General features: G+C 37.6%; 1 protein-coding gene across 1 annotated transcript; it reads left to right on the forward strand.

Moving 5' to 3' along the window:
• The first annotated feature begins 1542 nt into the window (after window positions 1-1542).
• Window positions 1543-27840, forward strand: ubash3ba (ubiquitin associated and SH3 domain containing Ba). The gene is made up of 14 exons (XM_028466496.1): window positions 1543-2005; window positions 16294-16347; window positions 18018-18204; window positions 19046-19244; window positions 20380-20549; window positions 20623-20831; window positions 21681-21819; window positions 23605-23725; window positions 24890-25012; window positions 25088-25180; window positions 25766-25910; window positions 25986-26092; window positions 26914-27023; window positions 27110-27840. The coding sequence occupies exons 1-14, from the start codon at window positions 1863-1865 to the stop codon at window positions 27245-27247; spliced, it is 1938 nt and encodes a 645-aa protein (XP_028322297.1). The 5' UTR covers window positions 1543-1862; the 3' UTR covers window positions 27248-27840.

Genomic DNA, 27840 nt, shown 5'->3' on the forward strand with positions numbered 1-27840 from the left:
GGTAGTCGTTATATGTATTTTTCAGTAATTTTGTATGTTTTTTGGCGGCCCTTTGTGTATTTACGTTGTCATTTTGTATATATTTTGTAGTTTTTTTGTTTTTTTCTTTGATTTTGTATGTTTTGCAGTTTTTTGTTTGTATGCAATTTAAAATTTTTGTTGTAATTTTGTCTATATTTTGCATAATTTGGTGTTTCTTTGGGAGTTGTTTTATATATTTTTCTGTAATTTAGTAAGCTATTTTTTTTTTTTTAGGCCCTTGTTTAATTACGTTGTCATTTTGTATATTTTTGTGTGTTTTTCTTTGATTTTGTATGTTTTTGTGTGTATGTAGTTAAATTTTGCATGTTTTTTGGACACATTTTTGTTGTCATTTGTGTATTTTTTTTGTGTCGTTTTGTATATTTTTTTTTATTTGTGTGTTTTGACAGTAATTTTGTGTATTTCTACATTGTGGATCATCCGGTTATGTGTTTGTACCTAATGAGCCACCGTACTCGGAAGTTCACCCGTGTAGCCAATCAGAGCGCTCCTAGGTCTGTTAGCGGTTGGTTGCTAGCTGCTGTGCTAGCTCGTCTTAAAATAAAAAGCTCCGTCAAACAAACGTCAGATTTGAATGTTACTTTACATAAAGCTTGAAAACCGCTCCATTATTAAAGCGGATTTAACAGTTTAAATAAAAAAGATTTTTCATTGGCCTCCTGTGTTTACAGACCATTTCTAGTAGAAAAATACAGGCAGGAGATGAATTTATTGAGATAATAATTCATAGGTTAAGGATGTCTAGGCTATAGGATTGAAACTGAAAGCAATATTTAACGTAAAGAAATAAAATAAAATACAAAAATTAAATAAATGGACACAAAAAATCAACTCAAATCTTAGGGTAATTTATTAAAATTATTTTTTTTAAAAAAAAATAATAATTTGGAAAATAGATTTAAAATAAAAAATAATTATTTGAAAAACGGATTCAAAAAAATAATTCCGAAAACGAATTAAAAAAAAAAAAAAAAAATCAGAAAACTGATTAAAAAAATATAGAATTTGGAAAACGGATTTTAAAATAAATTAATTCGGAAAAATGATTTTTTTTTTTTTCCTTTTCTTTACAGACTACAATGCTCCATCGTAAGATTTTGCAGCTTTGGATAAAAATAAAACAGTTCCGACTGCTTTTTTCTTTCATCGATACATGGTTGTCCAAAAGCGGCACATAGGACCTTATTCATTTTAATTATTTTTTTTTCAAGTTATATTGATCTACGAGGCTTACACTGTCTTTAATGAGTTAAAAAGAATAGTCTCCAACAGTTTTGAATTAATAATGATAATAATAATAATAAACCAAACAATTTAGATAGATTTTTTTTTCAGAACGTAAATTTCACGTTTTCTGTCTGTTTTCCCATTTTATTACAACTTTATTCTCGAAATTTCAACTTTAATCTCGATATTATATTTCAACGTTATTGAAATGTCAAGTGTCTGCGGTGTGCGTTAATGTGAGTACTGTCCCTTTAATTAAAGGGGCCGTGCACAGCCAGGCTGAAGCTAACACAGCAGGCTCCTCAGTCGGAACCCATTCATAAATAAGACATCATTGGAAGCGGAAGCCGCTCACAGATCATGTTCTGATTTGTCGGTGAGTCACGCAGCGAACGACCGGATGCGGGTCGGGTTCGTGGGGACTTCTCATGGCTGACGGCCGTGGATGCACGTGCGGAGCGTCAAGCGGAGGCTTCTCGGTCCAGTTCGGAGGCTTCGAACCCACCACCACCTCCTCCACCGCCACCGCCACTATGCTCTGCTTCCGCCTCAGCCTGGGCTCGTGAGCAGCCGCTCCCACCGACCGTGAGTCCATGGACGTCGGAGCCATGGCCGCTAAGGAGGACGTTTACGCCAAAGTGACCCCGCGGAGGCAGCGCCAAGCCCGGGGAAACACCGTCAAACACGGCTCGGCTCTGGACGTGCTGCTGTCCATGGGCTTCCCCCGAACCAGAGCGTGAGTACCACTGTTTACTGCTGTCCTACTTTACCCTTACTGTTACTGGGCTAATGGGCTGACTGGTTAGTGGTCATAGCAGCACCCAAGTTTCATCATCATCATCATCCGCCATACAGCCACGTCCTTCCAGCTGTGTGTAGTTCTGAAAACACACACACACACACACACACACACACACAGGTCAGGGTTTCAACTGTGTTGTAGAGCTGCAACTAACGATTATTTTCATACTCGAATCAGATTCTTTAAAATAAAAACACAGTTAATATAAAAAGTACATTTAAACCCTGCTTAAGCTGATCAAACTGAAATAAGTCTCTCTCACACACACAAACACATGCACGCGTGTACACACAAACACTCGTGCACACACACAAAACACTGGTGACACACACACACAAATATTCATACGCACACACAAATGCACTCACACACAAACACTTGTAGTGCAGGCACACACATACAAACACTCGTGCAAACACTCATGTGCGCACACACCTGCAAACACTTGTACGCACTCGAGCGCACGCGCACACAAGCACTCGTGTGCACACACACAAGCACTCGAGCGCGCACACACACTCACTCGAGTGCGCACACACGCAAACACTCGTGCGCACACATAAGCACTTGTGGTGCGCACACTAAGGATGCAGAGATTAATCGATACAAATCGGTATCTAGATACAAACGTGTGCGATGCGAGTGTATCGTTTTCTTCAGTGTGCATCGGCACAATTTACGGGTGAAATTGAGAGGCATCGGTCACTGCGTGCCTGCATCGGTAAAATCCATGGTTGCATCGATTTTGTTTTTTTCATCTATCCATCATTTTCTGATCCACTTGTTCCTGTTTTCAGGGTCGCGGGGTGATTATTACATGTTGTCCTAGCACTAATACAAATAATGTAGTAGTACAGGGACTAGGGGTGGTAACCTCTGGGTCCCTCACGATACGCGATACAAAGCTCACGATATGATGATACTGTGATTATCGATATAATGGTCAGAAATCAATCTACGAGAATCTGACATAACAAGAATTCGTTATTTTTAATTTTATATCTGAAAGACAATAAATTGAAAAAGTGTCCTATGAACAGTGACACTATTTTAGTGCAACATTTCTGTAAAAAAGTGTCAACATACAAATGTAAATGAATAAGTATCTACAATAGTGATTACTGTAAACAATAAATAGGGTCTTTATTACCAGTGACATCATTATAGTGAAATATTACAGTAAACAATATATTGGTTCCTTCAACAAACAGTGACATGTCTGTGAAGACGTACCTGCACATTTTAGTGAAAAAAACAAGAAAAGGTTTTTGAAAATAATGAAAATACATCTTAAATCTCCCAACAAAAAAAAATATATTTTTAAAATCATACTTAGCGCGCATATCGATAATCGAAAATATTGCGATATAACGCCGTATCGAGATATTGTCACACTTCTAGCAGGGACGTCAAATTCATTTTAGTTCAAGGGTCAAATACGGACCAGTTTAATCACAAGAAGGTGGAAAACAAACAAATTCAACATTAATGAGCCCAACTTTGCACTTATCTATAAATTAGATATTAAGTATGGAAGGAATCAACAATAACAATGCAATAAGTGACAGATACTTAAATGTCCTTTTCTTTATTTATTTTTTGATTTTATTTATTTGGGGAGATTATAAGTAATAATTCAAGGAAAATCTGCAGAATTTTTGAAAAAAAATTTGTTCATTAATTTGACACAATCCTTCATGTTATATTTGTTACTTTCACTTTCTCCTGCGGGCCGAATCGGACGCTCTGGAGGGCTGGATTTGGCCCCTGGGCCTTGAGTTTGACACGCATGTAGTAGTGTATTAGAAGTTTGTGTTTGGATCAGATTCAACACAGTAAGGCTACAACAACCAATCAATAAAATTGACTATTACAAGCATTGGTGACGAATGTGTGCGCCCATGAGTGTTTGTGTGTGTGCGCCCACGAGTGTTTGTGTGTGTGCGCCCACGAGTGTTTGTGTGTGTGCGCCCACGAGTGTTTGTGTGTGTGCGCCCACGAGTGTTTGTGTGTGTGCGCCCACGAGTGCTTGTGTGTGCGCGCCCACGAGTGCTTGTGTGTGCGCGCCCACGAGTGCTTGTGTGTGCGCGCCCACGAGTGCTTGTGTGCGCGCGCCCACGAGTGCTTGTGTGCGCGCGCCCACGAGTGCTTGTGTGCGCGCGCCCACGAGTGCTTGTGTGCGCGCGCCCACGAGTGCTTGTGTGCGCGCGCCCACGAGTGCTTGTGTGCGCGCGCCCACGAGTGCTTGTGTGCGCGCATGTGCGACTGTTTGTGCGTGGGTGCGCACCACGACTGTTTGTGCGCGCACCACGACTGTTTGTGCGCGCACCGCGACTGTTTGTGCGCGCACTTGCGAGTGTTTGTGTGCGCACCACAACTTTTTGCGTGCGCACCCACGACTACTTGTTTGCACGAGCGAGTGTTTGTGTGTGTGCGCCCACATGTCATTTTTTGTGTTTTTGGGGCCATAATGTGTGTTTTTGTTGTCATTTGGATTTTTAAATAGATTTTTAAATAGACAAATGAAATCCACAGAGGCTGGATGGGGAGCACCGCTCCCCTCCATCCCCCTTCTTTTAATCACACCCCATACATTCACCAAACACACACATTCACACAGGGGATCGGGAAGTGCCTCTCCATTGGGGAATGGAGAGGCACCATAACAGGGTGGTGGGTTGGTACACACATTTGGGCCTCTCCGGTGGGGGCCTGGCCCCTCTGTTGGTGGCTGGGCCACTGCATAGAGTAAAAATACATCACGATGGTGCGGTCGGGCGTGGCGGTGGGTCTCGGAGGGGCTTTGCCGGGGTCTCTCCTTGCGGGGTCTTTCCGGGCGGTGTCGGCCTGGTGGGGCGCGGGGGTGCCTCTCCCCCTTGGGTGTGGCTTGGTGCTTGTTTCGTCTCCTGGTGGCCTTGGGGGCGGGCCCCGCGGTGTGCGGGCCCGGGGCGGCCTGCCTCGCCGGTTTGGGGGGTGGGTGTGCTGGGGGGGTGCTGGTGTCCTCACCGGGGTTGGGGCGGGGTTGTTTGGCGCCTCGGGATGATGCTGTTTACTGGGGGGGCGGCGCTAGCTGTTCCGGTGGTTGAGGTTGCTTTCGGCCGCCTGGTGGGTACGTCCTGCCATCTGCGGACTGGTGGGTGGGTCCGGGGCATCTTTGGCTGGGGGCTGCTGTCCCTTACTTGATGTGTGCCGTTGGGGTGCCTCCGTCCCCGCGGTGGGGGTCGCCGGTTGCTCGCGGGCCGGCGGGGGGCGCTGCCCCGTGGCTTGCGCCGTCCGGGGGACGGCGGGCCCTGGGCTGCTGGCCTTGTGCCGTCTGGGGCTGTGCGGTTCTGCTGGGCTGTGGCCGGGTCCTGGGCCGGGGTGGGGGGCGCGTCCCGGGGGGCTTGGCCCGGGGGCTTGCCCTTGGGGGGTCCTGTTCCCGGGGGGTGCTCCTGGGGCCCGGGGTGCTTGGCCTGCTGGCCGGGCCGGTCGTGGCGGGGGTCTTTCGGGGCGGGTGGCGCGTGCCGCGCCCTTGCGTACCTACTGGTACGGCCCCTGCTTGGGCAGTGCCCCGTGAGGCAGGGTGTCGGGGCCCGAACAGGGGGCCACATCCCGGCGGGGCGGTCTGGCTTGGCCCTTGGGGGGGGCCCTGGCTTTAAAAAAAAAACTGAAGCTCAGCGCGGGCGGCATCAGCAGGGGGTGATCTGGGGCGCCATGGGGGGCTAGGTTGGGGTGCCTGGGGGCCGGCGGGGGGACTCCCAGCGGCCCCCTGGTGCCTTATGCGGCTTGGGGTGTGGTCGTCCTCCCTGGGCGGGCTGCTCCTGGTGCTGCATCCATTCCGGGTCCTTCTGGCCTGGGGTCGGGCCCCTGCTGGCTCTGGGCTCGCCGGCGGGTGCCCGCCGGCTGCCCGTTCGGCGCGGCTCTGGTCGTCTGCTGGGCGTGGGCTTCGGTTCCTCCGCTGGGGCCTCGGGCAGGGAGTTCTCTGGGCCCTCCCCTCGGGGGGTTGGGCGCGGGGGTGTGTGTGGGGGGGGGGGGGTCGGTGGGGTGGGGGGTCTGGGGGTTGGGGGTGGGATCGGTGGCGTGGTGCGCTGGGTCCTTGGCTCCTTGGGGCTTTCTCGGGTGTGTATGGGGGGGGCGATGGCTGCCTCTCGGCTTGGGACCTTGGGGGCGTGCGGGGGGCTGCTTGGCCGTGGGGTGGTCGCCGGGGGCCCTTAGGCTGCCCGCTCTCGCTGCTGGCCTGACTGCTTCTTCGGGCCCGGGGGCGGCTCGTGGGTTTTGCAGTGGCGGTTCTTGGAAATACATTTGTCATGTATGCACTGGCCTTGGGCTGTGGGATAACACTCATACTGGGCTCAACCTTAGACACCTTGTTCCCAAATACCTGTTTTATGGAATTTCCACTCACCTCTTCCTCTGTTCACAGCCACCACTATTATTCCTAAACCGCACACTGGTCACCAAACTGCACAATATACACAACCACAATTTCACATCGCATCACTTGGAACCTAACAACTATTCCCCACTCATTCCATATCCTATCTTGTATCCCTCTTCCCTGTTAACTTCCCCACCCCCCTCCAACCCCTCACCTTGGTGTAAACACTGCCCTCTCTTTTTTTACATCCTCCCTTTAATAAAGTATTTCTTACCCTTCCCTAGGGAGGGCTGGTGATGGTCACAATTATGCAATGAAATAAATAAATTTATTTAATTGCAATAATAAAATATGCATTGCTGTTAAAAGATTGCACTTCTTGTAGTGTTAACCTTCGACAGCATGTGCAGACAAGGTAAAAAAATAAAAAGAAAAAAAAAAAAAAAAAAAAAAAAAAAAAAAAAAAATAAATAGACAAATGAATCCAAAAGCAAAAAGGGAAACTCAACAAAAATCCACATTAAAGCTTCAAAAACAGACAAAATGACAATAAAATGAACAAAACAACAGAAACACACACCATGAGAGAAAAGATACATGATGATGGTTATTCTTGGTTTTTATGGTTATTCATCCACTCACGGTTGTTCTTTACACAAATTTAATAAATACACAGCATCATTTGTTCTTCACTGACTGACAGGAAGTGAACATTGGACTTTAGATGAACATGTGAATATAAACTGGCCTCTAAATGTGTTTCTAGTAAAGGATTAAGGAATGTAGCTCCAGATGTAAACATCTGGACTGTATCTAACCACTATATGTTATTTACAGCAAGAAGAGATCAGTCAACGGATAAATATTTGTGTGTGAGTTGGACGCGTTCCCTGACATTCACAGATAATAAATAGTAGAGATGTGGTGAAAAATGTGCTTTAGTCAGCGTTGCTTCATTCATTTATGAGTGATGAAGTTGCCAGGAAACAAGCAGCGTTATGGGCTGGTGAGTCCTGGAGTCTGTGGATTATATAAGAGTTGTTAAAAAATCACAATGAGGAGAGACATTTTCTCCTTTGTCCTCAAACAGCTGATGAGAAAGTTCTTTATTTAGTGTTTAATGGCCGTTAGGTGGTGGGTCTCATGGCACAGTGTACAGATGTTATATTAACAGATGTTACAATAAGTATTATTATAATATTTGATGTTATAATGGTAAATGTCTTTTTCTGAGGTTTTTGTCTTTTTGTTGTTGCTTTGTATGTTTTCAGGAGTAGTTGTGTTTTTGTCTTTTTGTTTATTTTTGTCATTTTTTTTGAGTATTTATCTTGTGTATTTTAATTTTTTGTAAATTTGATATTTTTTTGTATATTCATTTCCTATTTTGTGTAATTTAGTCTTAAATATGTTTGTCATTTTGTGTATTTTAATTTTTGTACCTTTTGTTTTTCTGTCCTTTTGTGCATATTTCTCACGTTTTGTGTCATTTTGTTGTTCTGTGTGTGTTTTTAGTGTTTTTGTTACTCTTTTAAATAAAGATGTTTCTGTCATTTTGTGTATTTTAGTTTTTTGTGTTATATATAGATATAGTTTTTCTGTCAAGTCTTTGCGTATTTGCAATCATTTATGCATATTTCTCACGTTTTGTGTATTTTTGTTGTCCTTTTGTATTTACGTTTTGTTGTTTGTGTGTCTTTGTTGTCCTTTTGTGTATTTGTGTGTGTGTGTGTGTGTGTGTACAACACTAAACAGTGTGTTTAACTCAGCAGATCCTTTTCTTTTCCATTTGTTTGTTCTCCATTTATTACACAGGAAGTTGTACTCATAAACAGGAAGTAGTGGTCGCCTCACAAGACTAAGCTGAAGAACAGCAACCTTAAAGTCCGTCTGTGTGTATGATATCTAGCACTACATATAAAATGAGATTTAATACAATTAATGGAATTGTTGTGGCATTTACAATAATAATAAATAAAATAATAAAGGGGAGAGATTTTTGGGGTCCATCCATAAAGTCAGTAAAATGATGGTCCATTGTTCTATGAATCTGTGATAACCACATTTATTTATTCATCTGAATAATATCCACTGTTATCCAGGAACGTTTATTATTATTATAGTCATCTTAAAGATGGAAATCCTGGTTTTAATCACTAATAAAATGGATTAAAATTGACCCAAAATGGTGGAAAATGTGCTCAAGTGTGATTTTACAAACAGAAAATTGGTTTAAATTTGTGAATTAGAGTGGCCAATAGTAATGTTGTCTTTAATTTTGACCTATTGGATGACTAATGAATAATAAATACCAATTAATAGATTAACTAAAAATATTTAAGTTATTGTTGGCTGATAAAATCAGCAATTAATCCAGATGTTTTTTGGCTTGTTTTTACAAATTAAAATAAAAATCTGTGTATTTTTTTTTCTGGATTACAGTATCTGTGCGTGCTGCCTGTTCAAATAATCATGGTTGAATGTTTTATTTTTGTGTACTTGTGTGTTTACTTTGGATTCTGCACAAAATCAAATAAGTTTGTTTTTTTCGGTTGTGTTGTGTGTTTTTGAAATGATTTTGTATATTTTTCTGTTATTTTTGTTTAATTTTTTTAATAATGTTGTCTAAAATATCTACATTTTAATATAGTTTTAAATATCAGTGAATAGATGAAGTTATATATATATATATATATATATATATATGTATATATATATATATATGTATATATATGTATATATATATATATATGTATATATATATATATATATATATATGTATATATATGTATGTGTATTTCTTATAAAATGTTATTATTATTGGCAAAAAATAAATAAAATAGTCAACATTTAATCCAGATGTGTTTATTTTTTCAAAAAATAAAATAAATTATTTATTTATTTACTTATTTAATGACTAATAAATGGTATTCAATGCAAATTAATAGATTAACTAAAAAAGAAGAAAAAATGTAAAATACTATTGTTGGCAGAAAATTGAATCAAATCAGCAATTTAATCCAGATGTTTTCATGTGTTTGTTTTTCAAAAAATAAATAAAATGTGTTCTCCTTTCAAATCTTAGCTGTGTATTTCTTTTTAATATCTGGATATGAATGAAAATCCAATATCCTGGTAACTTGTGTTTGACACAAATAAAGTTGTTTAAAAATATGTAACAAGTTTGCTTTAATTTTAACTTGATGAATAATAATAGAAAAATACTATTGAATACCAATTAATAGATGATCTAAAGTTATTTTAAAAATATTTTGAATATTATTATTTAGAACAACAAAAATATAATAAAATCAGCAATTTAATCCAAATGGATGTTTTTTAAACAAATAAAAAAAAAAAAAAAAGTGTTTCTTTCCATATCTTAGCTGTTAGAGTTCTTATAGACTTAAAACGTTCATGGTTAAACCTTTTTTTTCACGCAGTTGGTTTTCTCTGAACCTGCTTCTGAGGTTTTATCTGAAAAGCCTGAGAGGAAGTTAGTTATTTCCGGTTTTGGGCTCATGACCTTTAACAAAGCTCAGTTAGAGACTAAATAGAAGCAAAGAACTCATTCACATTGTTTTTATTCATTAAACTGTCATTAAAAAAAACTCATTTTGTGAATAAAAACAAAACAACTGATAAGGTTGTGTGTGCGTGTGTGTGCGTGCGGTTCATTGTGTCTGTTCTGGTCTTTTAAAAGCAGTGTTTCTCAAATGGGGGTACGCGATGGCACTACAGGGCGTACGGGAGAAAGAGAGGAAAACTAAAAAATTAAAGTATTAAAATTATGGGGTTTTATAATTTATTTATTTTTTAGTTAAAAATGATAATCACACTAAATATTACCAGCAACTCACAACACAACAAAAACACACAAAACAGGAGAACTTTTACTGAATGATAAAAATAACAAAAGACAAACAACAAAATACACAAAATGACACCAAAAACACGTTAAATGAGACAAACACACAAGATCACTATAAAAATACTATTAAAAAACATAAACAAATGACAACAGAAACGCAAATAAAACAAAAATATACTGAATAATAAAAAGATCAGATAAACAGCAACAAAAAACAACAAAAACACACTAAATAAGAGAAAAATATACTTAATAATGAAACTATCAGGGGTGTATTCCATAAAGGAGGGTTAACAAACTCTGAGTCTATCCATAAACTCTGGGTCAACATACCCCCCATGGGAAACTCTGTGTATCTGATTCCACTACAGCTGGTATGAAGTGGGTTAATCAACCCTGAGTATGTAAACCTTGGGTTACTTACGTGCACGTGCGATAACAAGCCATCATCAGTGGATCGAAGATTACATGAACTACCATGGTAACCACCCGGAAGAGAGTGATTTATTCAACCTGATGGTGAAATAAGCAGGTGTTTGAGGAATATGAGCCTGTTCCAAAGTGACTTTAGTGACAATAGTGCCTTAAATCACCCGTAATTAGTCACACTTTTTGGTCGCTTTGTCACTTTATCTCTCATTTAATGTAATATTGTCGCCAGAGTCCAAAAAATGTGTCATAAAAAAGACTGAAGCAGGATGAGAACCTGTGACCCTATTCTTCTAAGAGCTGTGTCATATTTGTGTGTCAGAGAAAAGTGTCAAGGTAAATTAAAGTGTTCAGAAGCGGCGTTCAGGTGGGCGGAGCCAGGTAGAAACCCAGGGTTTCTTTGATAAAACCTGCCAGCGACCAGGTTTAGTTCATGGGTAATGTTGCCATGGTGACAGACTCAGAAAAGAACATATATCACATTCAGGAATGGAATACTCAGTTTACCTCATTTGAGCACGAACGTACTCAGAGTTTGAACGAAACCAGCTTCATGGAATTCCCCTCTGACATACAGCAACAAAATACACAAAAACCACAACAAAAATGACGACAAAAACACATTGAATAGGAGAAAAATACAGTTAATAATAAAAAAAGATCAGACAAACAACAAAATACACAATTATTATGAGCTATAGTTTTTGTTTTTACAGAATTCTTGTAAAATGTAGGAGTGGAGCATAAGGGGGGACTTAGAAAAAGGGGGAGTTGAGCTGATAAAGTTTGAGAACCACTAAAGTGTTGTCGTGTTACTGGTTGATTATGTCACACGTCTCCCTCTGACACTGATTGTGTTACTGTGTGGGTTCTATTTAGTGTTTTCATTTCATTTACAGCACTAGTGTTGTTTAGTGTTAGTGTTTTATTTACAGCACTAGTGTTGTGAATAAAGCAGTGAATGGTTCAGTGCTGCTGTCACACAATCCCTCGTTGTCTGCTCAGCACATCCGGACCTGTTTTTTTTTTTTTTTTTTGCTGCTGTTATTGATACATGATAAATGTGGCTTTATGCGAAGCTTTAATCACGTATTTCCTTTCTACTGTTGCTCTTTTGTTTCCTGTATGTACTGCTGTGTCATACTTTCCACTGAGTCCAAGTGTCTTAAAGCTGTAAGCCCCGCCCCCACGGCTAAAAATAATCACCAAAACACTTTACTGTTATTAAAATTTAACCAAACGTGATAAATAGGGTTTATAGAGACAACTAATATTTTATGTTTCAGATAATTCATGTGAAGACGATAGCGACGTTAGCCACAATGCTAACCCTCAGCCTCCTGTTGGCTATAAACAATAACAATACAAAAGTAAGTAATAAAATAGGATATTCATTAAAATACATGTATATAAAAAGTAAAGTGATTGTAGTAAATAAAAGCTGGGATGATTAATAGATATCACAATAAATAATAGAAAGACAAAAGTAGGTAATACAATAAAAATAAAAGTACTTTTAAATATAAAGATGTAAATAAATATAGATGTTAAAAAGTCAAGTAATTGTAATAAACAAAATCTGATAAAAACCAAAGCAAGTAATAAAATAAATAATTTAATTTTAAAATAAAATACTTAATTTAAGTACACATAAAATATAAGTGTCATCACTTTTAAATATAAGGGGATATGTATGTATAAAGTAGGCCTTAAGTGATTGTAATAAATAATACTGTGATGAGAATAAATGACAATAAAATGACAAAAGTAAGAAATAAAATGAATAACTTAATTTTGTGTGTGTGTGTGTGTGTGTGGGGATTATTTGTCGTTTAACAACAGTTTTACTGCAGTTGGCGTCCAGGCTAAGTCTCAGTGAGCTGTGATAAATAGTTGGAAGAGGAATGTTTACATCATGTTAGAGCTGCAACTAACCATTAATTTCATCATCAATTAATCGGTCAATAAATGAATTGATGAATAAGATTTCTTTTTTTAAACATAGTTTATCTATAAAACACATTTAAACCCTGTTTAAGATGATTAAACTCAAATAATAGTGTCTCTTACACACAAACACTGGTGCGCACCCACACACACATTTGTGCGCCCACACACAAACACTCATGTGCGCCCACACACACACACAAACACTCATGTGCGCCCACACACACACACAAACACTCATGGTGTGCCCACACAAACACTCGTGCGCGCCCACACGCACATTCGTGTGCCCACACACAAACTCTCATGCGTGCACACACAAACACTCGTGGTCGCGCACAGACAAAGCTCTGCAGGTAAACAAACGTCTCTGCGTCACAGTCAGTGAAATATAAATCATACGACGCAACGAATCGATAGTTAAATTTGTTGAAGATGCTTTTATTATGAAAAAGAAAAACGCTTTTAATTGATTTTATGAATTAGTTTTTGCAGCATTAATTCATGTTTGAAGAAGACAAAAACATGCAGCAGCCTGAGTCAATGTTCCACAGGATCCATATGGGGGTGAAAATAAATCTGTGCTCCAGGCATTAGTGACTAGTAGTAACAACCCAGTAATAGCTGTGCTCTAATCATGATGTCACTGTCACTGTGTTCTCTGTTCAATGCTTTCAGTTTAGAACTGGAAACTATGTTACACAGTTGGTGATTTGTTCTTTATTTTTAGTAATGGAATAAATGTTTAAAAAACTTTAAAGAAATGAGATTTATTTGGATAGAAAAAAAACAATCAAAAACAAAACACCCAAATATTGCAATTTAAGAAGTTGGAATGAATATGAAACAACATAACTCCAAAAACACACAAAATGACAGAAAATGTTAAAAAAAAAAAAAAAAGTTTTAAAAAACTCAAACATTCCAAAAAAACGACACACATACGAAATACACAAAACCACACAAAATGATTCAAAGACAGTGTCAACCAAAAATAAATACACAAAGATTCCAAAATTACACTAAACTACTCAGAAAATGACACACATACAAAATAACTCCAGACACACAAATATACACAAAATAACCAAAATGTACAAAATGATTTAAAAAAAAAAAAAAATGCTGAAAAGTAGAAAGAAAAAGACACAAAACCACAACAAATAAACACACGAAATGACACACATACAAATGCTGTGAGTAAAACAGTAAATATTATTCTGCTTAAATCTGCCGTTGGCTTCACATTCTAGGAAAATGATTTCTAGTAATTCCAAAGACCTTAAAACTGAAAAGATTAAGTGTGTGTGTGTGTGTGTGTGCGTGTGTGTAATCCCATCATGATGTCGTACTCCACGCGCTGCTGGAATCTTAGCAGAACCAACAAAAGATGGCTGAACGTAATCCTTCAATCTGTTGATTTTTCGTCTGACCAAGGAAATAAACACACTGTGTGTGTGTGTGTGCGCGCGCGCGTGTGTCATCTGTAGGCCTCACTGCTTCAGGGGTCGTGACCCCAGGACCCTCTGCACTGGGACAAATGTAAAAAGAGTTGATTGAATTTAAACGCTACAGCGACACAATGTTAGTTTCTCTCTGGTCTCACATTTGACCTTTTCTACACTCACTAAGAAAACATGTTTTTGGAGTAACATGTGTTTTTAGTACATTTTTTCAGTCATTTTGTGTATATTTGTTTTTTTTGCATAATTTTGTTGACATTCTGTAGTCATTTTATATATACTTGTTATCCTTTTGTGTATTTTACGATGAATTTTATAGGTTGTGATGTTGTTGTGTTTTTCTAGACTCATTTTGTTTGTTTTTTGAGTAAAATTGCATATTTTTTTTGACATTTTCTATATTTTGTACATTTGGGCCACAGTCGGAACTTGTCCTGATGACTAAATGTTTTTGACTAAAAACTAAGTAAAGATTCCACTGGTGTGAAGCAACAGACACAAACATCTCTGCTTAGATGAAAAGCTGGTGTTTGTTATGTAAGAAACGACACACACACACACACACACACACACACACAGTCTCCTGTATTGACCCAGTTTGTGAATGTGACTCACTGGTGCTGCTGGAAACTCACATTCATTGAAATGAAGTGGAAACCTCGGCTCATTTTGTCCCCGATTGTTGAAGAGAAGATGAAGGTTTTATTTTATTTAAAAATCTCTCAAAGATTCTATAATATTTGGACTTTCACTTCCTATTTTATTTCTTAGTTTTGGTACAATCAACTACCTGCTGCACGTCTCTCTATAAAAGCAAGGAACGTCTGCGTGTGTGTGCGTGTGGCACATACTGTATCTCCCCGACACAGTGTTAAAGCTGTTAAACTTTTTTAACGGCTTGTACATAGCCAGAGTGTGTGCATCCATTATTTTTATTTTATTTCTATCGCAGTACCTCCAGTTCCAGTTTAAAACGTAACTGTGTTGCAGTTTGTTTATACGTTTAAACCATAGATGGTCACACATTCCAGCCCCACCAGATACATTTATTATCAGCATCTTCAGACAACCTACGTGTGTGGAAGCTCTTCTTAAGATGATGATCTTTCAGATTCTTCTGATTCACCCAGAAAGGAATTAAGATAGGACCAATGTTCCGTTTCAGCTGGTGCCAGTGTTACCTGGTGACTAACTACCAGTCGCGCTTGGTCTTTGCTGTAGAAAACCAGCAAAAACAACTCATTACACAGAAAAAAAAAATCTAAATTACATAAATTCTTCATTACTTTTCTATAGCAATTCATACTTCCTACTGGCACTGCACTAGTTTAATTATTCACAGGAATATCTGCCAACTTTAAACAGTGTTATGATCCAAATAGTATCCAGATAATCTGGTGACTGACTATCACTGTGAGGAACAATAGATGTTAGAACTTCTACCATTTGACACTTATGCAAAAACAGTTACAGCTATTGTGAGAGCAGTAAAAATATTTGTTTTGCATGTTATAAATACCACTAACAGCAGCCGTCAACATACACGGAAGTTGATCACAAGAAATGAGGAGCGCCAATTTATTCATTACACCACCTCTGGTTCTGGATCATGTGCATTCTTTACTTAACATCCATTTTTTTGGTTTATTATTAATTTATCAATGTATTAATAATGTTTCTATTCTCCAGTTCATCAGTAACGTGACTTATGCATTGCTCCTTTTTTTGTCCTGGAGTAAAAGTCCGCCCCCCTGTGTGTCCCCTCTGTGTGGTGAGATTAAAACATGAAACTCTCATCCATAGTTTCCCCTTAAATATCCAATTATCACACAAACAGAACAATATTATTTTCTGTGGTGTTGTTTTGGTTTTAAGTCAGTAAAACAAAATAACCACACTGTTTATTTGTTCTTTTGATTTGGTTTGAAAATGGAATAACCAAAGAACGAAGGGAACATGGATGAGATAAACACACTCGAGGAGAACATGCAATCCCTGCACACAGGGACAGACCTTAGAATCCAATTTTATTTTTTACTCTAACAGTTCATGGAGGAAAACGGGAAATAATGTGGAATAAATGATGTTGTTTTATTTTGTAGGAAAAGCTGCTCTCTTCATTTTTTTTTCTAACTCTTTTTCTTTTTTCTCGTTGCAGTTTAAAAGCACTCGTTTCAACAGGAGGAAAAAACGTCCAGGCAGCCTGTGATTGGTAAGAGAAAATGTTGATTTTTAACTGGCCAATCAGAGCCCACTACAGTATCCTACTGATATTATTAGTCCATTTTTCCTTTTTTTGATTATATATTATTATAATTTTTTTTCTTTTCATTTTAAGAATGTATGAGAAAATATAGTCTAACTTAAGACTCAAAATACCATCTTAATGTGATCCAAATTAATCTGTTGGATTGAATATGAGCGATTAGTAATTACATCACCACTTATTCAGATTAATATGTAAAAAATAGAAATAATCAAAATATAAAGAAGTACATATGATGGACAGGAAGTGTTTCTTACACTGGCACAAATAATATGTACAGTAGAATCTGATTGTAATGTTTTCTAAATAGTTGTTTTAGGTGATTTGTGATTTAAAAAAAAAAAAAATAGAGGTTTTATGGTGAGATATAAAGTTTTGGGACAATTTGACACTTTCAGTGTCTTAAAGCATCATGAATTAGGATTGTTTTATGTTTGAGTTGATCTAGGTTTAACTAAGACCGACTCTTAGGTTGAACCTGTAAATCAGGGGTTCTCAACATTGGGGTCATGAGACACTGGGAGGGGGTTGCCAGATGCCTTCAAAAAACCAAGAATATTTTTTAAATATAATTTGAGCCCATTTTTCCTTTTTCTGCAACTACACCAAACTTTCCATATTTCAACGTATTTTCATCACTTTTTTTAATGTATTTTTGCTGCATTACTCATTTTCTGACATTTCTCCATCACATTTCAAAGTCTTTTCTGCGCATTTTTCCCGCTTTCAAGACATTTTCAGCACTTACAGTATAAACCCATTTTCCACCATTTTTGTCACTTTGAACCCATTGTAGTTCTGATTAAAACAAGGATTTCCATCTTTAAGATGACTATATACTATGGCCCAAATAATAATAAACTTCCTACCACTTTCACATCACATTTAAATGACATTCTGCACATTTTTTCCACTTTTAAGACATTTTCAACACTTATTTTTCTACTTTTTCAACCTAATGGCGCATATATTGACCCATTATTGTCACTTTTAACCTCTTTTCACCATATTTCATGCTTATTTTTGCCAATTTAACCACATTCACCATTTGTTATGCCCATTATTTGCCTGTTTAAATATTGAATTACCCACAATTTGCAACTTTTAACTATTTTCTGTGGTTTTTAGAATCTCATTTCACCACCTTTTCCACCATTTTTGCTCACTTTGAACCATTTTATTAGTGATTAAAACCAGGATTTCCATCTTTAAGATGACTATAATAATAATAATAATAAATGTTCCTGGATAACAGTGGATATTATTCAGATGAATAAATAAATGTGGTTATCACAGATTCATAGAACAATGGACCATCATTTTACTGACTTTATGGATGGACCCCAAAAATCTCTCCCCTTTATTCCCCCTTATAGATGGTCCTGTCTCCAATGTTCATGTCTGTGTTCAACCACCTTCAGCTACAGTGGGGGTCCCCGCTCTCTGGGACTTTTATTTTGGCGGGTGACAGACTAAAAAAGGTTGAGAACCTCTGGTTTAAATAAACTCTGATCTGGGTTTGATTAATTCTCCTCTGCTCTGAGCCGTAGTGATTTTGCTGCCCTCTGTTGGTCATCATCATCATCACCAGTATCTTCCTCTCCTCCTCGTCCCAGGCTCTTCTCCCACGTAGACGACCCGTTCCTGGACGACCCTCTCCCCAGAGAGTACGTGTTGTACCTGAGGCCCAGTGGAGCTCTGCTACAGCAGCTTTCTCACTTCTGGAAACAATCCAGACTCTCCTGTGGGAAGAACAAAGCCCACAACATCTTCCCTCACATCACCCTCTGCCAGTTCTTCATGGTCAGCACCAGCCATCATGCTCTTTATGTGGATGTTTTTGGTTGTTTTGGTTGTCATTTTACGTGTTTTTTGTTTTTTTTAAGTCATTTTGTGATTTGTTTTTCTTTCTGTTTTGGGTTTTTGTCATTTTGTGTCTTTTCTGCTATTTCTACATTCTATTTTTTGTGTTTTTGTTGGAATTTTGTGCTTTTTCTGCTGTTTTTTTGTTTTGTTTTGTGTTTTTGTTGTCATTTTATGTATTTTTTCTGCCGTTTTTTTGTTTTATTTCTACTATTTTGTGTTATTTTATGTTTTGTTTGTTTTTTAGTCATTTAGTGATTTTATTTTTTACTGTATAGGGTTTTTATTTGTGCTTTTGATTTTGTGCATTTCGTTATTGTCATTTTGTTTTGTGTTTTTTTTGCAATTTTGTGTTTTTTTTTTTTTTTGCAGGTTTTTGTTTCGTGTGTCGGTTGTCATATTTAGTCATTTTGTGATAACATTTTCTTTCTGTTTTGGGTTTTTGTTGCCATGCCACAGCTTTTTTCTGCTGTTTTTGGTGTTGTTTCATGTTTGTTCATGTTTTTGCCAATTTTTCAGTATTTTTTTAATTATTTTGTGTCTTTCGGTCATTTGGTGTTTTTTTTTTTTTTTTTTTTTTTGCCGTCATTTCTTATTTTTTTTAAACTAATTTGCACTTTTTAATTTATATTTTGTGTCGTTTCGAAGTCATTTACATATTTGTTTGGCCCATGTATTCAATAGACAGTTTTATGTGTGTTATTAATTTGACAATTCTTAAAAGACTGAAATGATTCAGAAGTCACAGAATACTAAAGTACAATATCTGCGTTGTTGTCAGTGTGCAGATGAAAAAGTGGAGGCTTTGGCCGATGCCGTGCAGGCCACCGTGTCCAAATGGAAAGGTCGCATCCCGATGCCCCTCCCCCTGGAGCTCTACACCTCCTCCACCTTCATCGGCCTCTTCGTCGAGGAGCAGATGGCTGAAGTCCTGAAGAGTTTCGCCGCTGATTTTGCCACCGAGGCTGCTTCTAAAGCAGGTGTGTGTGTGTGTGCGTGTGTGCGCGTGTGCATTAGAATAATAATCTGATCATTAACAAAGGAAACTAAAAAGGGTTTTTGTGGTTGTTTAATATATTTTTTTTGTTATTTTTGTTGTAGTATTGTTTTTTTTTTTTGTTTTTTTTATTGTTTAGTATATTGTTCTTTTTGTGTGTTTTTGTAGTGGTTTTGTGAGTTTTGAGACTAATTTTTTGTGTTTTGATTTTTGTTTTATATAATTTTTCTGATATTTCTTGAGTCATTTTGTGTTTTTATTTAATTTTGTATGTTTTTGGAGTCATTTTATTTTTTGTTTTGTATTTTGTTGTTTTTGTGTTGTTGGTGAAATTTTGTATGTTTTTGTTGTAGTTTTTTGTATTTTTAAATATATTTTTCTTATTCTTTTGTGTGTTTTTCTGTAATGTCATTTTGTGTAATTTTATGTAGTTTTGTATGTTTTTGGAATAATTTTTGTGTGTTTCAGTTATTGTTTTGTATAGTTTGTCATTTTGTGTATTTTAAATTTTTGTGTCATATATTTCTTGAGTTATTTTATGTATTTTGGTTCTCGTTTTATATATAGTGTTCTTTTTTGGTGTATTTTTGTTGTAATTTAGTGATTTTTTTTTTTTTGTTTTTCTCATCCTTGTTTTTTATTTTATTTTTTTATGCGTAATTTTGTGTATTTTTATGTAATCTTGTAGTAATTTGTGTTTCAGTTATCGTTTTGTATATTGTTATTTTTGTGTCATTTGGTGTATTTTCATTGTTGTTTTGTGTATTTTTATATATCTTTGTATCTTATTTGAATAATTTTAGTTATTTGATTGTTCTTTTATTGTGTTTTTATCATCGTTTTGGGAGTAATTTGGTATATTTTTGTAGTAATTTTTATAAAAGTGATTACTATTGTTAATATTTATTGATCCTTGATGTATTTTTTTATTATTTATTTATATTTTTCTGATATTTCTGAAGTTATTTTGTGCTTTTGTATGTTTTTAAAAAAAAATGATTTTAGTTATTTTACTGTGTTTTTTGTTGTCGTTTTGGGAGAAATTTTGAGTATTTTTGTAGTCATTTTTATGAAATTGAATTACTATGTTAATATTTATCTCTCTTTGATTCATGCAGACGTTCACGTGGAGCCTCATAAGAAACAACTACACGTGACCTTGGCCTATCACTTCCAAACCAGTCACCTTCCAGTTCTGGAGAAGTTGGCCAAACTGGTGGATGTGTCGTCGGGCTGTGATTGGCTGGCCGTGCTTTTCTCTCGGGACATCCGCTTCGCTAACCACGAGGTGAGAGCGCTGATCGTTTCCTCCCCCCTGGGGTGAGTGACACTCTGTGACCTTGTGTGTTCTGCTCTTCCAGACGCTCCAGGTGATGTACCCGTACGGGCCTCAGAACGACGACGAGCTGGAGCTGATGCAGGGCGACTTCATCTTCATGTCTCCAGTGGAGCAGAGCACGGCCAGCGAGGGCTGGGTGTATGGCACCTCGCTGGGCACGGGGCTGTCCGGGCTGCTGCCTGAAAACTACGTCAACAGGGCCGACGAGTCCGACACGTGGGTCGTACACGGGTGAGCATGAACAATACACACGTTTAACAACAAAAATATACATTATTACTCCAAAAACACAGAAAAATAACAGAACACTATACAAAAGAATAAAAGAAATACACAAAAAGGACTCCAAAAATACACCAACTTACATAAAAATATTACAAAACAAGAACAAAAACACACAAAATGAGAGAAAAATATACAAAATGACTCCAAAAACAAACAAAATTAACAAAACAATGTCATATGTAATTTTGTATTGTTCTAAAATCATAAAAACTCAATAAAAAAACCTCCAAACATACAAAACTTCATAAAAATACACAACACAACTACCAAGTAAACAAAGTAATAAAAAATATTACAAAACACGAACAAAAACGCATGAAATGAGAGAAAAATATACAAAATGACAAAAAACAGACAAAATAACAGAAAATACTTCATATGACAATAAAAAACACATCAGAGAAAATTATATAAAATTAGTATAAATATACAAAATTGCATAAAAATACTCAAAAATATACACAATGGCATAAAAATACATAAAACAACTTCAAAAACAGGCCTTTATGAGAGATTTGTGTTCCAATTTAAAACTCCAATAAAGCAAATAACAGCAAAAATATACACTATGACTCCCAAAACACACAAAAAAACAACACATTATACAAAACATTAACTGAAAGACACAAAAATTAATCAAAAAACATACAATATTTCATAAAAAATACACAACACGACTACCGAGTAAACAAAAGTAAGAGAAAATATTACAAAACAAGAACAAAAACACATGAAATGACAGAAAATACAAAAATAAGTGAGTTGACTGTTTAGATGTGTTGTTTGTTTGTGCAGATCTCACTCCTTCGTCAGCTCAGCGTCTCCATCCAACTGTAGCTCATCCAGAGGTTTAATGTTGGATGGAAAAACCAACGAGACTCTGGACAGCATGGTGGATTCCTCCAGCCTCACTGCTCTGTGTCCTCCTATGACGGTACATTCACTCATTCACCAATGTTTTCATCAATAACTTTGACTCAGCACATTTTTGCTGCCATTTCATGTTTCTGGCAAAAAATGTGGTATTTTTGTTGTCATTTTGTAAAGGAGCATAGGGCACGATTTGAGAAGAAACTAGGCAAATATGTATTTGGCAATTAAAAACAGTACGTCATCTTATAGGGTCAACGTCAAAGATGTGCAGTTGACCCTTTTACGGAGCCTTAAGGTCGCGTCAAGTGTCAAAAACCAACATTTTCTCTATATCTTAACCAATATTTATTATACAAGTTTGATGCTTACATTTATGAAAAGCTCATCTTAAGTGGAGTATTTTATTTAATTAGACGAAAGCTGTACGAGGTCAAAGTTCATGAAATATGTGTTTCCCTATAATTTGGCCACTGGTACCATTGAACAACATTTAAGTGAGACCTCCACGCTCTCAGGACGACGAAGCTCAGCCAAAACAAAAAAAGATTCTTTTTTTTCCTATAACTTGGTCACACATTGAGATCCAGAGCTCAGACTGGTACCATTGAACAACATTTCCTTTCAATGTGTGACCTTGACCTTTGCTCAAGGTCATATTTAAGGTCAAGGTCAGTCTTGTGGTTTTTAATTTCATGAGTAAAATTGTCAAAAACTTGTCAACAAATCTAGATACAGGTTGTTATTATTACCAGTTACTGCATGTAAACCACACCATGTGATCCAACACCACCACCAGTTCTAAATATCTGTCTGAACCCGACCCGTCCGGTGCCTTGGGGTTCCGTTAGGGTTCGGTCAGGTATTCATCTTCATTTTGTTTATTTTTTTGTTTTTTCGTTTTGTTTTGTCTGTTTTTGGAGTCATTTTGTGCATTTTGGGGTCGTTTTGTATATATTCTGTTCCAGGTATTGTTGTTTTTTGGACTAATTTTGTGTATATTTGTTTCATTTATTTTTTAATTGATTTAATGTATTCTTGTTTTTATATATTTTGTTATTTTGTGTTTGGACTCATCTTGTGTATTGTTTATTTTTCTGGTATTTTGTGCGTTTCTGTTGTCGTTTTGTATATTCTGTTCATGTTTTTGGACTCATTTTGGGGGTGTTTGTTGTCATTTGATGTATTTTGTATATTTTTGTGATTTTGGGTGTTTTTGTGTTTTTGTATATTCTGTTAGTTTGTGTATTTCTGTCTGTTTTTCGACTTATTTTGGCTGTTTGTTGTGGTTTTGTGTTTTATATTTTTTCTGTCTTGTGTGTTTTTGAGTCAGTTTGTGTATTTTTGTTGTTTGCTGTGTATTGTTCTCTGTCTGTATTGTTTTGTATATTTTTTCTCTCATTTTGTGCATTTTTGTTGTCGTTTTGTATATTCTGTTCATTTTTTTCACGTTTTTGTACTCATTTTGGTTGACTTTCTTGTTGTTTTGTATATTGTTTCTACATTTTTCTGCAATTTTGTGTGTTTTTGTTGTTTGTATTGTTCTCGATTTGTATATTTCTGTCGTTTTGTGTGTTTTTGCTGTCGTTTTGTGTGTTCTGTTCATGTATTTTAGTTTTTCTACTCATTTTGGGTAAGTTTGTTGTGGTTTTGTCTTGTATGTTTTTCTGTCATTTTGTTTTTGTTGCTGTTTAGTGTATTTTTTTATTCATTTTGTGTATTTTTGTTGTTTGGTGTGTGTTTGGACTCATCTTGTGTGTGTTTGTTGTGGTTTTGTATGTTTATTGTGGGCGTCGCCCGTTGCCCTGGTTGAACTCTCTCACTGAGATGACTCCCCATGGTCCTGTAGGTGTCCAAAGCAGCGGCCCCGTCCTCTCCGTCCAGGATGAGACTGTTTGTGTGTCGTCATGGTGAGAGGATGGACGTGGTGTTTGGAAAACACTGGGTCACTCAGTGCTTCGACTCCAAAGGTTAGAACACACACACACACACACACACACACACACACGCACACACACACACACACACACACGTTATATTAGAATTGTAATCATGTAATTGATAATTAATTACAATTATGGCATAATTATAGTTGTAATTGAAAACATCTGTTGCTGCTGTAATCATAATTGAGTTTAGATAATTGACTTTGTAATTGTAATTGGCATTAAAATTATATAAAAACTACAATTTAATTCAATGCAAAACTATAGTTTTATGTCTCACAGATGTGTAGTTAATAATTATTAAAATATGTTTCACATCAACTTTTCTCTCATTTTGTCTTTAAATAAAATGAAATCGAGGCGGATAGTGACAGAATAAGTTCAGTCGCCCAAACCAAAATTATTAATACCAATATTTTCATTGATTAGGAAGCCTAACAAGGTAACCAATAGATTAGAAATTAATTAAATGATAGATAATATTTATAAGTGTATTTTACAGCTGATTTAGGACCAGTTAGCTTAAGAGATGCTAACAGAAAGCTAACATAAGAGGAAGGTTATGTTATTTATTAAAGGCTCAGTAATTGTGATTAATTGAATTTGAACTTTAGTAATTGAGAACATAATTGTATAATTTTAATTGACTTTCAATTGTAATTTTATTTATGAGAAATATGCTCAAAATGACAACAAAAACATACAAAATGAGGGAAAATATATAAGAAATTAGAAGAAAGACATATCGAATGAGAGAAGATGTACAAAAGGTCAACAAAAATGCAAAATGACAAGAAAAATGCACAAAATTAGAACAAAAACACTCAAAATGAGAGAAAAATATACAAAATGACTCAAAAAACAGACAAAATAACAGAAAAATAACAGACAATAAAGAACACATCAGAGAAAATTATATAAAATTGCATAAAAATATACAAAATGACATAAAAATGTATCAAATGACTTCAAAAACGTCTATCAAAAAAATAACAAACAATAAACACACAGCATGAGAAAAATACATAAAACAACTTCAAAAACAGGCCTTTGAAAAATGATGGTCACTGTAATCGTAATTGAGTTGTAATTGAACATGGATAACTGAAGACGTAATTGTGATTGAAAAATGTAATTGAGCCCAACCTTGGTACACACACAGTAAAGCTTGTGTTCCGTTCCGTGCAGGTCGCTACGTGCGCTCTAACCTCAACATGCCCAGCAGCCTCCCAGCCAGGGGGGGGGGGCACTGGGACTACGACAAAGACTGTCCCATCACCGTGTTTGGCTCCACTCAGGCTAGACTAGTGGGTCAGTGCTGCTCACACACTGTTATTATGGTGTGTGTGTGTGTGTGTGACTCACTGTGTGTGTGTGTGTGTGCAGGTGAAGCTCTGTTAGAAAGCCGTACAGCCATCGACTTTGTTTACTGCTCTCCTTCACTGCGCTGCATTCAGACGGCTCAGCACATCCTGCAGGGTGAGAACATTCTGCTTTTATCCACAGCAACATTAGCAGCGTCTGCACTAACACACACAGAAGAGCGGCCCCCAGGGGCCACGGGTGGCCCTCAGAGGACAGGCACAAAGTCGCAACAAAAACAGTGAAAATATACAAGAAAAACACTCAAATTGAAGGAAAAATATATTAGAATGTCAACAAAAATGCAAAATAACAAGAAAGAATCACAAAAAAGAAAAGAAAAACACAAAACAACATAACATAAAATAAAAATATACAAAAGGCCTACATAAATGCACAAAATAACAAAAACATAAAAATTAGAAAAATAAAAACACGCAAAACACAAGTTAAGATAAAAAATACACAAAATGAAAACATAAAACACACAAAATCTGTTGAAACACACTAAAGTCAATGACTTTCTGATCATTTCCATGGTTATTGTGAACTATTGATGAAAGTACCGATCACATGACCTACTCTTACTTTCATCTTATTATTGACACGTGTGACTGATCAGGATAACGTTATAATGATTGGATGAGGAGGAATCCCATCTTTAAGTGTGTGCGTGTGTGTGTGTGTGTGTGTGTGTGTCAGGGCTCCAACAGGAAGCTCAGACTAAGATCCGTGTGGAACCAGGTCTGTTTGAATGGACCAAGTGGGTGTCAGGCTCATGTCTGCCTGCATGGATCCCTCTCCCTGAGCTGGCTGCAGCTAACCTTAGTGTGGACGTAACCTACAGGTACGTGTGTGTGTGTGTGTGTGTGTGTGTGAGAGACCAACCAATGAGAACCCCTGTCCTCCATCTGCTCCACAGACCTCATGTTCCACTCAGTAAGTTGGTGGTGTCGGAGTCGTACGACACGTACATCAGCCGGAGCTTTCAAGTGACCCGAGAGATCCTCACAGAGTGTAAAAACATGGGTACGTCATCATCATCATCATCATCATCATCAATCACAGGAGTCACACTACAAGTTTAGATCCACTTCATCAATCACAGGAGAAAACACAAAATAACAAAAACACAAAATGACAGCAGAATAACACAATAATAGTAGAAAAACACACAAAATAACAGAAAAACACACAAAATAACAGAAAAACACACAAAATGACTCAAAGAACCCATAACATTTCAACATAAACACCCATAATGGCAACACACAAAGGGACAGAAAAATAAACTACATCACTAAAACACACAAAATCACTTTACAAACACTGAAAATTGCAACCATAACACCCAAAACAACAACAACAAAAAATGAAACGAAAGGTGTGGTCCTCCTGAGGCCGAATATGTGCATCCCTCACAGGTAGAGTCAGAACTGCGCCCGCGAGAGGCGAAAAACTCAATGTGGCACCAGCGGACGCGTTTTATTCCCTGAGTCTGATTGTGGTTTGTTTTTGACGAGAGGCCGATTTGCGTTCGCAGGAGTTTGGTGTCATGATCCGTTTTGATCTGTTCTGCGTATGTTAGCTAAGGTTAGTTTAATACTTTATTTACAGTCTCAGTCACATTATGCTGAGCTGCAGCACTGATCCACAGGTTAGCGTACACAAGGTCAGATCTGATCGTACCGTACCATCACGTCAGAATTGATAAATATCAGATGAATTTGTGAATTTGGTCAAACGCACATTATACGCTCAGATCTGAACGTAGGAACAGTTAATAAATGAGGTCCAAGGTGTAAAAATGTATGTAAATGTAAAGCTTTAACTCTGTGTGTGTCTGACAGGAAGTGTGGTTCTGATCGTGGCCCATGCTTCCTCTCTGGAGGCCTGCACCCGTCAGATCCAGGGCCTCAGCCCCCAGAACTCTAAGGACTTCATCCAGGTGGTTAGAAAGGTCTGTTTGGAGCTTTGACTTTAGCTTCTGATCACACTGAACCTCATCCATTGATCCATTGATCCATTGATCTCCTCTGTGAACAGATTCCATACCTGGGTTTCTGTGCGTGTGAAGAACTGGGGGAGACGGGTGTGTGGCAGCTGGTGGACCCCCCCATCCTGCCTCTGACCCATGGACCCAACCACAGCTTCAACTGGAGGGAGCTGCTCACACAGGACTGATAAACGATCACTGGTTCTATTTATTAATCAAGCCACACAGCTGTTAATCAATACCAAAAAGCTTCCATTAACGGTGACATGAAGGACTAAGCATGACTCAGCGTTCAGGAATGAGGACGATGCAGCGACAGACACGTGTGTGTGTGTGTGTGTGTGTGTGTGTGTGTGTGTGTGTGTGTGTGTGTGTGTGTGTGTGTGTGTGTGTGTGTGTGTGTGTGTGTGTGTGTGTGTGTGTGTGGGGGTGGGGTCTCCTCGTTCACACTGTGACCATAACTCCTCCCACCACTGAAGTATTGATCACATGGTAACTGATTGGTGATCAAACTGTGTTTAAACTCTACTAGTCTCACATCTAGAGCACATGCACCAGCTTCAGGTTCACAGTGACACCAGTGCTACTAGTTAGCGTCATACGCTAATACAGGGGGTGGGGAAAAGCACATGCAGGCTCCTCATTGGCTTTAGAAAGTATTCCAGCCAATCAGAGAGCTGGATTTGGTTGTAATCCTTCCTACTTGTTTTACATGATGTGTACTAGTACTACTAGTAAGAAACTAGTAGTAACACAAAACTGTCTACTAGTTAGTAGATCC

This window comes from Gouania willdenowi, chromosome 14 (assembly GCF_900634775.1).
Source record: "Gouania willdenowi chromosome 14, fGouWil2.1, whole genome shotgun sequence".
NCBI classification, from domain to species: domain Eukaryota; kingdom Metazoa; phylum Chordata; class Actinopteri; order Blenniiformes; family Gobiesocidae; genus Gouania; species Gouania willdenowi.